Raw genomic sequence first — 13,387 nt, forward strand, 5'->3', positions numbered from 1 at the left:
GATAGATAGATAGATAGATAGATAGATGCATGGATGTATGGGTGGGTGCTTGGGTGGATAATCACATGAAAACAGGATAGGTTCCTTGACCTCAGAGGCTCTTACAGACCAAACAGCTGTAATTTCTTCCCACCAAGAATATGTGTGCACTTGAATTTTAAAGCGCAGAGATTATTTTTCTTGCTTTTCTTTGTGCTGGCTCGTTAAGCTTTAAAACAGACTGGAAGTGTTGTTGAAGCACCTTTTTTTGAAAAGTCCATTGAGGAGAAGGGAGCCTTTCCAGAGAGCAGAGGCAGGAAAAGATGCTTAAACCAATTTAGAGAAACACAGGCCAGGGTGCTCTGGAAATCTGAACAGTGAAAAGGAGTGACTAGGATCGCAGTGAATTAACCAAAACAACCACCTCAGCTGCACCTTTCCCTCCAAGCACTCCAGGACTGGACCCAGCCGCTCCAGGTGGCTCACGCCTGTCATTCTAGCTACTCAGCGGGCTGAGCTCTGAATCGCAGTTCTAAACTAGCCTGGATGTGAAAGTTATGAGACTCCAGTGAACCACTAGGTGTGTGGGGGGTGGGGGGGGAGAGGGGGCAGAAGTGGCGCTGTAGAGCTCTAGCTCAGGGACATTGCCTAGGCTCAGAGTTCAAGCCTCAAGGCAGAGAGAGAGGAGAGAGGAGAGAGAGGAGGGGGAGAAGGGAAGGAGGCAAGGAAGGAAGGAGGGAGGGAGGGAAAGAAGGAAGAAGGGGAGGAAGGAAAGGAGAAAGGGAGGAAGGGAGGAAAGAAGGAAGAAAGGGAGGAAGGGAGGGAGGAAAGTAGGAAGGAGGGCAGGAAAAGCACCGACGCTCTGGATGCTCTGTGAAAGAAAAATCGCAGGGAGACGGGGAAGTTTCTGGATTTTCTCTCTCGACCGGCTGGTCTGTGTGACCCACCCCCACCACGCCACAGCCTCCGATCTCCCCTCCCCTGCCCGCCCCTGCCCGCCCCTCCCCTGCACGAGTAGCCACCGCCGTCCTGGCCGGGGATGCAGTGGGAGCCCCGCGACCAGCTCGGGGCGGGCGCTGGCCCCCCGCACGGCCCCCCGCCCCGCCCCGCGCCGCGCCCCCGCCCCGCGCTGCGCCCCGCGGCCCCCGCCGGCGGCTGCCCGGGTTGGATGCGGGGCGGCCGGGCGCGGGCTGCGGCTCCCGCCCCTGACTGCCGGCTGGCGGGCTGCGCGGCGCCCTCCCGCGTCCCCGCCCCGGGCCGCCCGGACTCCCGGCCGGGTCCCCGCCGCCCCGCGCCCCGGCCGCGCCCCGCGCCGCGATGTCCACCAAGGTCAGGCGGGGCGGGGAGCCGGCGCGGGTGACCTTCCCCGCGCCCGGGGAGGAGGGCGAGGAGCGCGGGGCCGAGCCGCAGCGCCGCCGCCGCGGCTGGAGGGGCGTCAACGGGGGGCTGGAGCCGCACCCCGCGCCGCCGCCGCCCCGCAGCCCCGGCCCCGACCCGTGAGTATCCCGCGGCGGAGCGCGGGCCGCGCCGGGGCGGGGCGGGGGAGGAGCGCCCCGGGCCGGACCCGAACCCCCGGACCGCGGGCGCGCTCGGCGCGGCGGGGGACTCGGGGGATCCCCCCCCAAGCGCGCCCCGAGGACACCCGGAGACGACGCCCCCCGCCCCGAGCCCGGCCGCCGCCGCGCGCGCGCTGGGGACCCCCGGGGCGCCCCGGACCCCGAACTTTTCCCCAGCCTCCCCGGGAACTCGAGTCTCCCCACGCCCCCCACCCCGGCCCTGGGGACCGGGCAGGGAAATGGGGGGCGACTGAGCCACAGGGGGTGCTGGGAGAAGGTGTCGCCTCCGGGGGACCCGGTGCGCCCCGGGGCGGGGGCGGCCCGCGCTTCCCCTCTATTTCCTTTCCTTTCTCTTTCCTCTTCTTTTTTCCTTCTTTTTCTTTCCGTGCCCTCTTTTCCCTTCCCTGCTTTCCTTTTTCCCTTCCCTTTATCTTTTCCTTTTTCCCTCTTTCTCCTTTTCTTTTCCTTTTCTCCCCTTTTTTCCTTCTCTTTTCCTTTTCTCTTCCCTTTCCTTTGTTTTTCCTTCTGTTTTTGTTTTTCCTGTTCTTTTCCTAAAAAAAAAAAAGTCACAAGGCAGCAGTTTAAGAAAGCAACTTTTTCCTGCCTTTCCAGTGTGGTCAGTTACAGAAGGGAGGATTTCGGGGGTGAGGGCTGTGATGGAGTGAGAACTCCCCATTCTTGGGCCTGCCCAGGGTTTGTTGCCTTGTTCTGGGCAGAGAACTTGGCCCTTGGTGGCGGTCCTTTCCCTGCAGCGCCTGGACCTGGGCTCCATGGCTCCTCCTGCCGCCCGAGAGCCTCCATCGCCAGGGCCTGGGGCCTGTGGGATGGCCTCTCTGGGCTCCCCTGGCCCTTGGTTGTGCCTGTGCCAGGCAAGGCTTGTGGGCAGGAAACCCAGAAATTCGTGTGGAGAAGCTGGAGCCCGGGGGTGGGGGGAGAGAATTTGATGTGGAGAAAAGCAAGGTCTGGAAAGGGCCCAGGAAATGTAGCTCCAGGGTCTGTCCTGTGAATTACAGCTGGTTTCCCCTAACTATGCAAAACAATCTCCATTTTTCTTATTGTCAAATTGGTTTTGATTAGATTGATCCATAAAAATGTGTGTGTGTGTGTGTGTGTGTGTGTGTGTGTGTGTGGTACTGCGGCTTGTGAAACCCAGGGCTAAGGTACTGATCTTTAGCTTTGGAGCTCAAGGCTGATGCTCTACCACTTGAGCCACACCTCCCTTGTGATTTTTTGTTTCCTGGTTAACAAGCAATAGGAGTTGCTCTGCCGCAGGCTGGCTTTGAGCCTTGATCCTTAGATCGTAGCCTTCTGAATAGTTGAGGACCACAGGAGAAATCCACTTTGCTCTGCCCAGAAATTCCTCATGCACTACCTGAAGTGTGAACTCTTGGACATTCCTCTGGGAAAGTAGGGCTCAGCAGAAATTCTGGCACTTGCTGACCTTTTTCTCAAAGCGCTTGGGGTGGTTGTGATGGTAACTTTATAGGGGAACACTTGTGCTGTCTCTGGACTCAGTTTCCAGAAGCTGACAAGTTAGTGCATGCTTCTGTTGTACGGTAGAGGAAGGCACTGTCATCTTTTTAGGAGATTTATTTCAATAAGTGTTTCTTCTGGAGGTAGTGTGGGCCTTTCCTGTTTATTTGGGCTTGTCATTTGGAAAGACAGGGGACACTTGACACATACAACGGAAGCTATAAGGCCCCTGCTTAGTAAATAAATCTGTTAGTGGGCTTCATTTTTTAATCACTGTTTAAGAGAAGTGCCAGGCACTGGAGTCTCACACCTGTAAGCCTAGCTGCTCAGGAGGCTGAGATCTGAGGGTCATGGTTTGAAGCCAGTCCAGGCAGCAAAAACCAGGAGACTCTCATCTCTAATGAACCATCAAAAAGCCTGAAGTGGAGCTGTGACTAAAGTGGTAGAGCACAAGACTGGAGTGTAAAAGCTAAGGGACAGTGCTCAGAACCTGAGTACACACACACACACACACACACACACACACACACACACACACACACACAGAGCAAAACAGACCTGTTGTGGATCCAGATAAGGAAACCCGGTCTGGCATTCAGCATCGTTTGTGGTTTTCAGCAGGGCTGACAGCACAGCTGGATTTAGAATTCAACAGGTTGCTAAGGATAGAATTTACTTCTACCAAACAAACTCCTCAGGTCACGTTGTTCATTTCTCTGTTCCACATTCCATTTTTTTCCCCTTTGGGATTTTAGGCTGCTTTAGGAAGATGAGGGTCAGTGCTGTATCACTAACACAACTTAAAAAAATCACTGTTACTTGGGAGGTAGAAATCAGGAAGATTTAGAGGCCATGTTAGAGTGGGTAAAACAAATGAACAAGACCGCATCTCAACCAACAAGCTTTCTGCAGGGATGTATTCCTGCCATCTCAGCTAGGTGGGAAGCTCAGGTAGGAGATATCCACCTGAAATTGACCCCAGGAAAAAGTGAAAGACCCTTTTGTTAAATAGCTAAAGCGAGAAGGGTCTGGGGGTGTTACTCAAGTACAGGAATATCTTCAAAGAGAACTTGAGGTTCCGATTTCAAGCCTCAGTACCACCAAGAAGAAAAAGAAATTATTCTTTGGTAAGATTCTTGATTCAGCATTGAACAAGTCTCCTTTTTTTTTAAATAAATCTCAATTTCCAAATAATATCATTAATAATGACCATATATATACTTTAGTTTTCAATTCTTAAAAGTGTCTGATGAACTCCAAAAGGTATTTGAAGGCTGTTCTTGTGAGCTTCCACAAAGATAATTTCTGGAGCAATGTGCAGAATAGGGGTCACAGCCCTAACTTCCCGGCACCTATAGACTTTCTGAAGGAAAGCAGAACACTGGTGCTCATGCCTGTAATTCTAGCTACTTAGGACATTGAAATTTGGCGACTCCACTTCAAAACTGGCCTGGGCAGAAAAGTCTATAAGACTTTTGACTTCAATTAACCAGCAAAAAGCCCAAAGTGGGATTGTGGCTCAAGTGGTAAAGCGTCATCCTTAAGCAAATAAAGCTAAGAGGTAGCACCTAACTTCAAGCATTAGTTCTTTCTTTCTCTCTCTCTCTCTCTCTCTCTCTCTCTCTCTCTCTCTCTCTCTCTCTTTCTCTCTCTCTCTCTCTCTCTCTCTCTCTCTCTCTCTCTCTCACACACACACACACACACACACACTTCTGTGAAGAATCAAAGGAGAGAGGGGTGTTAGTGGAAATTAAAGAACCCTTGTAGACCTTGAAGGATTAATAATAAAAGGCAGAGACAGGATAGATCATTAATTCAAGTACCTCTCTCTTTCTCTCTACAAAAATATCTGGCCTGCCTCAGGACTATTAATGGAGTATGTGATTTGGGGGAATCAGTGTAGAGAGATTCAGCATGCCAGGAAGTGCAGTAGGGATCCCTGGTTGATGTAAGCAGCTGCGGGTTGATCAGAGAGTAGGCAGGATGCAGGATCAAGTGACAGGAGGTGCAGGAATATTTAGGTGTCCAGGCCAATGTCACGAGGTACTGAATTGCAGTGTCTGTGGGATGAAAGACGGGAGAGAAAGTACAAAGCAACGGATGGGATTTTCCCCTGCTCTCCATGAAGGGAAGAAAGAGAAGCAGGGTTAGAGATGATTGGTTGATTTTGACCTGGATAACTAAGGTGGTGGGTGTCATTGCTGAGAAGAAAAGATCCCTGAGAGGCATCTGAGTTCTTTTTTCTAGATAAATCAATAGAAGTATTGCACAACCAGATGGGAATATTAAGAGCCTCGGAGGATTTGAGAGTTCAGTGAGGGCTGAGAATTGCTAGTGTTGTGTGCTCATGTGAGATTATCCACAAAAGCACAGGCTTTGCTTTGCTTTTAAAATTTCTATCTATCTACCTGCCTACTTACCTTCCATCCATCATTTGTCATTTATCTGTCCTCCATCTATCGTATCTATCCATCTACCTCCTTATCTTCCATCTATCATCTACTATATATTATCTATTTTCTATGTGTCTATCATCTATTCACCTATCTTCCATCTTCTATCTCTCTATCTACTATCTATCAATCATCTCTATTTTTTGGTCACGTGCTTAAACTCTAGGCCTGAGCTCTTCAGCTCAAGGCTAGTGCTCTAACACTTTAATTCACAGTGCCTGTTTTGGTTTTCTGGTAATTAATTGGTGTTAAGAGTCCAATAGACTTTAGCTTGAACTGGCTTTGAACCATGATCCTCAGATCTCAGCCTCCTGAGTTAGGATTACAGGTGTAGGCACCAGTGCCTAGCTTGTCTATCTGTCATCTATCTATTCTATCTACCATCCATTTCTTTATCTACTTACTGTTGGTACTAAGATGGAACTTGGGTCTTATGCCTGCTAAGTGAGTGCTCTACCACTTGAGCCACACCTCCAGTCCTGTTTTACCAAGGTTCATTTTGAAGTAGGTCTCACTTTATGCCCAGGCTAACCTGGTTTGTGATCTCCAATCTCCCTACTTCTGTTTCCCTGTATTGCTAGAGGTGACAGGTTTATAACACGACACCCAATCCTTATAGTTCCCCTGTAGCCGGGATAATAGGTGTGTGCCTCTGCATCAAGCTGTTGCTTGAGATGGCATGTCTGAAACTTCTATGCCTGGGCTGGCCTGGAACCTCAGTCCCCTGCTCTTTGCCTCTGTGGGGCTGTCACAGTACACCAGTCCCCTAAGCTGGTTTTTTTTTTTTATGAGGGGAAAAAGAAGAGGTGCAGAGTAAACAGTACAAATGCAGGGCTGCACAGAGAAGAGTTTCAAGAAAAAAAAAGGAAGCATTGACACCTACACAGTCAAATTTCAAGCAAGTGAGAGAAATGGGTGAGCCGCCTTTCAACTAGAAGAACCAGACCTTATATGAGTTAGCATTTGTGTACAACATCGTGTATTCTTTACCACAAGACTTGGAGAGAAGACAGATCTGTGCACTGCCTACTGCCACTTACACACACTAAATTATATCACGCCGCCCTCTCTAGGGTTTACTGCTGTCATGATTTGATAATTGAGGAAATTGATACCCAGGGAGGAAATGGATTCTTCTAAGAGCTGTTCAATAATTTGGTACTAGAACTGCCGATGCTAAGATCATATAAAATGGGTATGTGAGGACTGTCTCGTTATTGGACAGCCCCCATTATGTGTTTGGACATGTTTCTGGCTGTGTCGGCCTGGTATGAGTTTTTCAGTCTTGGCTTTGTGTAGCTGTGAGCCTAAGAATTGTAGTGTGGGGCTGGGAACGTGGCCAGGTGGTAGAGTGCTTGCCTAGCATGCATGAAGCTCTGGGTTGGATTCCCTGGTACCACATATAAAAAAAAAGCTGGAAATGGCATTGTGGCTCAAGTGGTAGAGTGCTAGCCTTGAGCAAAAAGAGGCTCAAGGACAGTGCCCAGGCTCTGTGTTCAAGCCTCAGGACTAGAAAAAGAAAAAGGAGGAGGAGGAAGAAGAGAAGGAGGAGGAGCAGGAGGAGGAGGAGGGGTGTGTGTGTGTGTGTGTGTGTGTGTGTCTGTCTGTCTGTGTTTGTCTGTCCATCTCTCTAGACATCAGATTGGAGGCATCACCTTCACACCTCTGGAACATTTGAGGAAATGTGGCTGGTTTTGGTGCTAGCTTTATTTTAAGGGGAGAGCAGCACAGCCTTGAACTAAGGCTTTTTAATAATCTGAATCTTTTGTTACCTTACCACATTCACCCTGCAGTGGCAGTTTCACTAGGTGTAATATATACTTGTCATTTTTATTGGTTTGTTTTAAATTACTTGATATAACATCAAAGTGATAGATGACTATAACTTGAAAGTTAGATACTGCTAAAAGGGTTATAAAATCAGTAATTTCCAGCCATTTCCTGGCTCCCTCTTCTTTTCTACATCTCACTCTATTTTCTCTTCTTCTTTTTTTTTTCCTTTTTCTGCCAGTCCTGGAGCTTGAACTCAAGGCATAGGCACCATCTCTCAGCTTCCTTGCCCAAGGCTAGCATTGTATTGGGCCATACATGGCTCCACCCTTCTGCCTTGTTTTTCCTTGGTGCTTAATTGAAGGTAAGACTCTCACACTTTCCTGCTTGCCCTGGCTTTGAACCATGATCCTCAGAGTAGCCTCCTGAGTAGTTAGGATTACAGGTAAAAGCCACCAGTGCCCAACTGGCTCTATGTTCAACTTCTTCATACATTTATTAAAACTCCAGTGAGAGTTTTTCCTGCATATACATTTTTGATTCTCTCATTTTCTTCTCTAGTATGATCAGTTACAGTTTATTACTTATGTCTTCAAAGCCAGCCCAGACACAAAAGTCTGTGAGACTCTTATCTCCAGTTAACCACCAGAAAACTGGAAGTACTGCTGTGGCTCAAGTGATAGAGTGCTAGCCTGGAGCTGAAGAGCTCAGGGACAGCTCCCATGGCCAGAGTTCAAGCCCCACCACCAACAAAAATTAAAAATGCAATGTTGAGGAGTTCTTTTGTAACTCAAAGTATCCATTTTCTGTAGGATTTTTATCTTAGTTCAGATATATGTTACTTTGTGGGAGGATGGGTTAGAAAACAATAAAACTGGTTGTTGGTATTGTAAAAGTGGACAGAGCCTCCTCTTTTCCCTCCTCCCCTGCCAGCTCTGAACTAACTTTCCCATGCTGGTATCCCCAGTCTGTACACTTCTGATTCTATTTCTTCAGCAATTCCACACCCTAGCTCTCTTCCAGGGTTGTCTTTTCATTACTAGAGATCCCAAGGAAGGATTTCTACCTACCTCTTAAATAGATGGACTCTGGTCTCCTCTCTATTTTCTAGAATTTCTTTGGCCTCATTTTCTTAGCCTCCTCTGGCATTTTTGAGCAGAGTGGATGGTCTGATTCCTTACAGGAACTTCAACTTTATGTCTTCCTCTGGTGACTTGTTCTCATTTGTCTCCTTGCTGTTCTTACAATTTTGTGGCCTGCTGATTACAAAGGTCTCCAGCTTTTGTGGAAGTTGTGTTGTTCTTTGTTTTTGTTCACAGGGTGGAGGGGAAATAAGAGAGAAGAAGGGATGAGAAAGCCTTTATTGCATTATCTCGAAAACCAAGCATTCTGGTGATTGTGCTTTGTTTACTTAAATGCAAAAGATGATGATTTTTTTCCATAGGACAGAGATTGCAAAAAGGAAGCATGTTCTTACTCATAACTGATCTTATTACACCAATGGAATAGATAATTGGCAGTGTGACATAGTCGTCTGAAATCCCCATGTGTCATTATCTTAATACTCCACTTCTATAGTTGAATGAGTGGGTTTATAGAGTCCGGCATCTTATTTGATAGATTAAGAAACCAAAGCTAGCTGGGCTTTGGTGGCTAATGCCTATAATTCAAGCTGCTCAAGAGGCTGAGATCTGAGGATTGAAGTTCAAAAACAGCCCAGGCAAGCAAATCTATTAGACTCCCATGTTCAAGTAACCAGCAAAAAGCTGGAAGAGGAGTTGTGGCTCAAGTGGTAGAGCACTAGCTGTGATCACAAAAGCTCAGGAACAGCATTCAGGATCCCTTAGTTCAAGCTTCAGGGCCAGCACAAAGAGTGGGAGAAACAGGGGGGTAGGGAGATCAAAACTGAAACTGAAGGCTGATACTGAATTCACAGTAGCTCCAGGTCATCAGAAAGCTCCATGTCCCGGGCTGTGTCCTTTACCCATGGCTTCCTTAGGGCTAAACAATTTTCTCTTTCTTCCAGGAAATCCTTTCTGTTTTCCAATCCTGGGTCTTGAACTCAGCTCCTGGGTACTGTCCCAGAGCTTATGTCCTCAAGGCTAACACTCTACACTTGAGCATAGCTCTACTATTGGCTTCTCTGGTGGTTAGTTGGAGATAAGAAATCTCATAGACTTCAAACCTCAATCCTCAGACCTCTACCTCCTGACTAGCCAGGATTACAGGCATGAGCCACAGTGCCTACCTCCAAGAAATGTTAAAATGGACTTACCCCTGAGAAGAACCACACAGGAAACTTAATTGGTATTCATTAATCTATTAGTGAGATCTAATCAAATGTCACAGCAATCAATGTGTTGATGGCCAATCAACTGGAGAACTTTTGTGAGGTAAGTAGGAGGACTAAATAAGAATGAGAAGACAAGGCCTCATCAGAGTACAAGCGACACATTGCCAAATAGCCCTGATCTCTTAATATAAGGAAGTGAGGGGATCTCAGTCTAGGACTAGACCATCTCTTGGAGACTCAGAATTTGAAGGACTTGAAAGATTTAAAGGATTTTTTTATTAAAGTGATGGAATAGCCAACCCTCTCTTCTGTCTCCCTCCTCTACCCATCCTTTGACAATATATAGTAATATTAGAGCTATTATCTTTGCTCCTCCTCTTCTCTCCTCCTCCACACCCCCTTCTATATCCCATTTTCCTAACTTCTAGGCTTTTCCTTTGTCTACGCCATCCCCAAAACTCTTACCTCCTGGTTGACTATGGGAAATGCCATTGGTTGGAAGACATATTGTGAAATGACCTGGCTCATCCTGAAGTGACCTCTTGGAGGTCAGGGTCAAGTAACAAGAGCAATCCAGCAGCAGTCTTCTAAGCAGCAGGGCAGCTTTGCTTGGTCACACTCCCCTGAGTTGTGCACTATCTGGAGCCAGATTAGTTGCCTGTGCCCGTAATCCTCAGTGAACACAACAGGAATCTGGCCAGAATCAAAGGATCTGAGTTGTAGATGTGAGATGGCTGACTTCACACTTGTTCATAAGAGCTCAGCAGTGACATGGTGAGAATAATTAGCCTTGCCTGGCATTCTGCCTTTAATTTGGCATCTAGGGCAGGGAGATCGGCCTCCAATTATCCAGTCAAAAGCTCTCATTTTAAAAAAAAATCACCTCATATTTTCTTTGCACAAATAATAGAGGATAACATATATTTGATCCTAGATCTTTTATTTTTTAAAAAAATGAGACTTAAATGTCTACAAATGCATGACCTGATAAGGAAAGAGCTTGACATGATTTTCTATTCTAACTTTGCAACTTACATTTTGTCAGAGATAAAACTGACGCACATGGATACTATACTAAAATGTGGGGCACTGGGAATGAAGTCTGAAAACCTCAGACTTTTGACTTCAGATAGCTGCTAAGGACAGAAGACTACCACCCTTTGCTTTTAATAGCATTTGAGTTAAATATGTATATATACTTGACAGTAATTAGTATACTTAGGTATCCAAATATGAAACTGTCTTGAGTCAGCACAATTTTTTGTTGTTGTTTTTTTAAGTTATCTGAGTTCATTTTGTCTGATTACTTACTCAGTTATGGATTGAACTTACATGATGATTTTGGTTGGTTGTAGGGCTTCAACTCACCCTGGGCACTGGCCCTGAGCCTCTTTGTGCTCAAGGCTAGTGCTCTACCACTAGAGCTACTGTACCACTTCTGATTTTTGAGTGGTTTATTGGAGATGAGTCTCACAGGGAATTTTCTGCCCAGGCTGGCTTCAAACTGTGATCCTCCTGTAGCTAGGATTACAGGCATGAGCCACTGGCACCCAGCTAAACTTGAATGATTTTTAAAGTCATGCTTTTAATTTCCCTGAAATATGAACAGTTAATTTTAGAAAGCATTGTGAAAGTAATCTATTTTAGAAGTTATAATTTTTATGTGTATGTGTGCTGGTCCTGGGGCTTGAACTCAGGGTCTGGGTATTGCCCTTGAGATTTTTGTCTTCAAGGCTAGTGCTCTACTACTTGAGCTACAGCTTTCTGCTCTAGCTTTTTGGTGGTTAGTTGGAGATAAAAATCTCATAGACTTTCCTGCCAAAGCTGTCTTCAAACCACAATCCTTAGAGCACAGCCCCCTGAGTCGCTAGAGATGAATGTAGGTACATCATTGCATTTTTTCTGCCTGTACTAAAAGCCATGTGTATTTAGATAAAGAGAAGCCTTTTCAATTCCTAAGGATGTGAATGAATCCTTGAGGAGACAAGTATGAATACTGACAGATGCAAAAGAATACAAAAGCTAGTTTAATGGAGCCAGACATAAAATGCAATCTTTGCAAGCATAAATAGCCACGTTTTAGAAGGCACTTGCATGCCATTTCCTATGCACATACATTTAAGAAGAATTTTCAGGACATTGTGCAGGGCAAAAGCTCAGGCAGAAGCTGAGAGTCCTCTCCTCTGCTTCTAGAGGGATTTTACAGGGAGCAAATCACTGCGCATTATCTTTTGCTTTTCTGGTTACAGTATTAACTGCCAAGTCTGGTGGAGAGTTTTTATATTCCTAGGAATTGTGAATATGCTGTGAAGAAAGGAGAGATCCGTAGATCCCTTCAATGGTAGAGCATCCTGTTCCTTTTAGAGTGCAAATACCAAAATTAACCTGTATCTAAGAGCTTTATTGTACACAAACAATCCTGAATATGACACAGTCCAACAGAACTTCTCGGGGATTGCTAGAATATCAACATTTTACTTGTTTGTGGCATGGGAATCTTTAGATAGGAATTCTGTGTCTTGCTCTTTCTTGATTAGAGTGTCTGGTCTTTCAGGTTTGATGCTTTCTGTAGTAATTTTGCCATAATGGTATGTATGAGTAGTCTGGTAAGAGCTAGAATCTTCTACACTTGGCGCTGAACTAAAGTTCAGAGTGGCCCCCACCCCCTTCTTTCCCTACCTAATACCTGTTGTAAAAGATTTTTGAAATTGGTGATTTTGAGGGCCTGATCTAGTTGTTTCTCAGTTTCTAGGTCTTCTTTCCATCTCCCCTATGCAGGCATAGTGTGCAGATCCATGTTAGATGACCACTGGCATGACTGACAGGTGCCTGCCTGACAGGGGGACCCAAGGGCATTCTATTTTTTGACATTTCTGCTTTCTCAGTCTCTGTTAATATCTGCTGCCTCTCAGGCTCATTACACTTTCAATTATCACCATCTCCAGAATCACAGCTAACATGGCGCTGGCTCTCAAAACATGTTTTGTTGGTTTGTTTGTTTACTTTTGAATTTCATTTCTGATCTTTTGTGGCTCCTTCTGTTCACACCCTTCACAACATGATGGACTGGATCCTGGCCATTTGGCACAGCCCCTTTCCTTTCTTCAGGGTGATGAACTGTCCAGTCAACAAAGTCATGACTTTGACTGACATCAGTGGTACTTTGCTTGCTTGCTCCATACACGGAATTGTTGCTAAATTATTTACCCTGATGTAGGCGACTTTTTTAACCATGTTCATTGTAAAAGAAGTTGCTAAAGAGCTTGGGATTTGATCCAAAGAGCCATTTTAGAAGCTGTTCTTTAGAGCACTCCGCATGTTCCAACACACAGCTCAGCATATAATTTAATAATATTTTGCTTTGCAACCTCCTGTTCATTTTCCTTATTCCCTGGAAATAGCATGAGAGAGTGGGGCGAGCCTGGGAGACAACCTCTGAGCTCTAATTTTCTAGTTCTCGACCTTTAGGGACCTTTATGAAGTTACTTAGCATGCTTATGAAGTCTTCACGTCAGGGATAGTATCAACTGACACGTTTTCGTTCCTTTGTTTGTTTTGGTTGTGGGGCTTGAACTCCTAGATGGGTACTGTCCCTGAACTTCTTTTGCTCAAGGAAGCACTCTACCACTTTGAGCCACTTCCAGCTCTTTGTGGTTATTTGGAGACAAGAATCTCACCACCTTTGCTGCCTGTTTCTAAAGACTGAATCACGATCTTTAGATGGGAGCCTCCTGAGTAGCTAGGATTTTAGACATGAGCTACTAGTACCCAGCCTTCCACAAGTATTTTTGAATGGACTACACCATATCAGGCATAAAAAGTAGGAAACGAAACAAGCAGAAAAGATTTACCATCAATCAAAC

General features: G+C 46.1%; 1 protein-coding gene across 6 annotated transcripts in view; it reads left to right on the forward strand.

The window, feature by feature from the left end:
* Window positions 1-1,261: 1,261 nt before the first annotated feature.
* Window positions 1,262-13,387, forward strand: part of Trpc3 (transient receptor potential cation channel subfamily C member 3) — a 62,080-nt gene continuing 49,954 nt past the window's right edge. For all 6 annotated transcript variants that reach the window (XM_090356624.1, XM_090356625.1, XM_090356626.1 and 3 more), the window contains exon 1: window positions 1,262-1,475. In XM_090356624.1, the coding sequence (XP_090212750.1) occupies window positions 1,297-1,475 (179 nt within the window). In that variant the 5' untranslated portion in view covers window positions 1,262-1,296. The remainder of the gene's footprint in view (window positions 1,476-13,387) is intronic.

This window comes from Megascapheus bottae, chromosome 23 (genome assembly GCF_031878675.1).
Source record: "Megascapheus bottae isolate mThoBot1 chromosome 23, mThoBot2.hap1, whole genome shotgun sequence".
In the NCBI taxonomy this organism is placed as follows: Eukaryota; Metazoa; Chordata; class Mammalia; order Rodentia; family Geomyidae; genus Megascapheus; species Megascapheus bottae.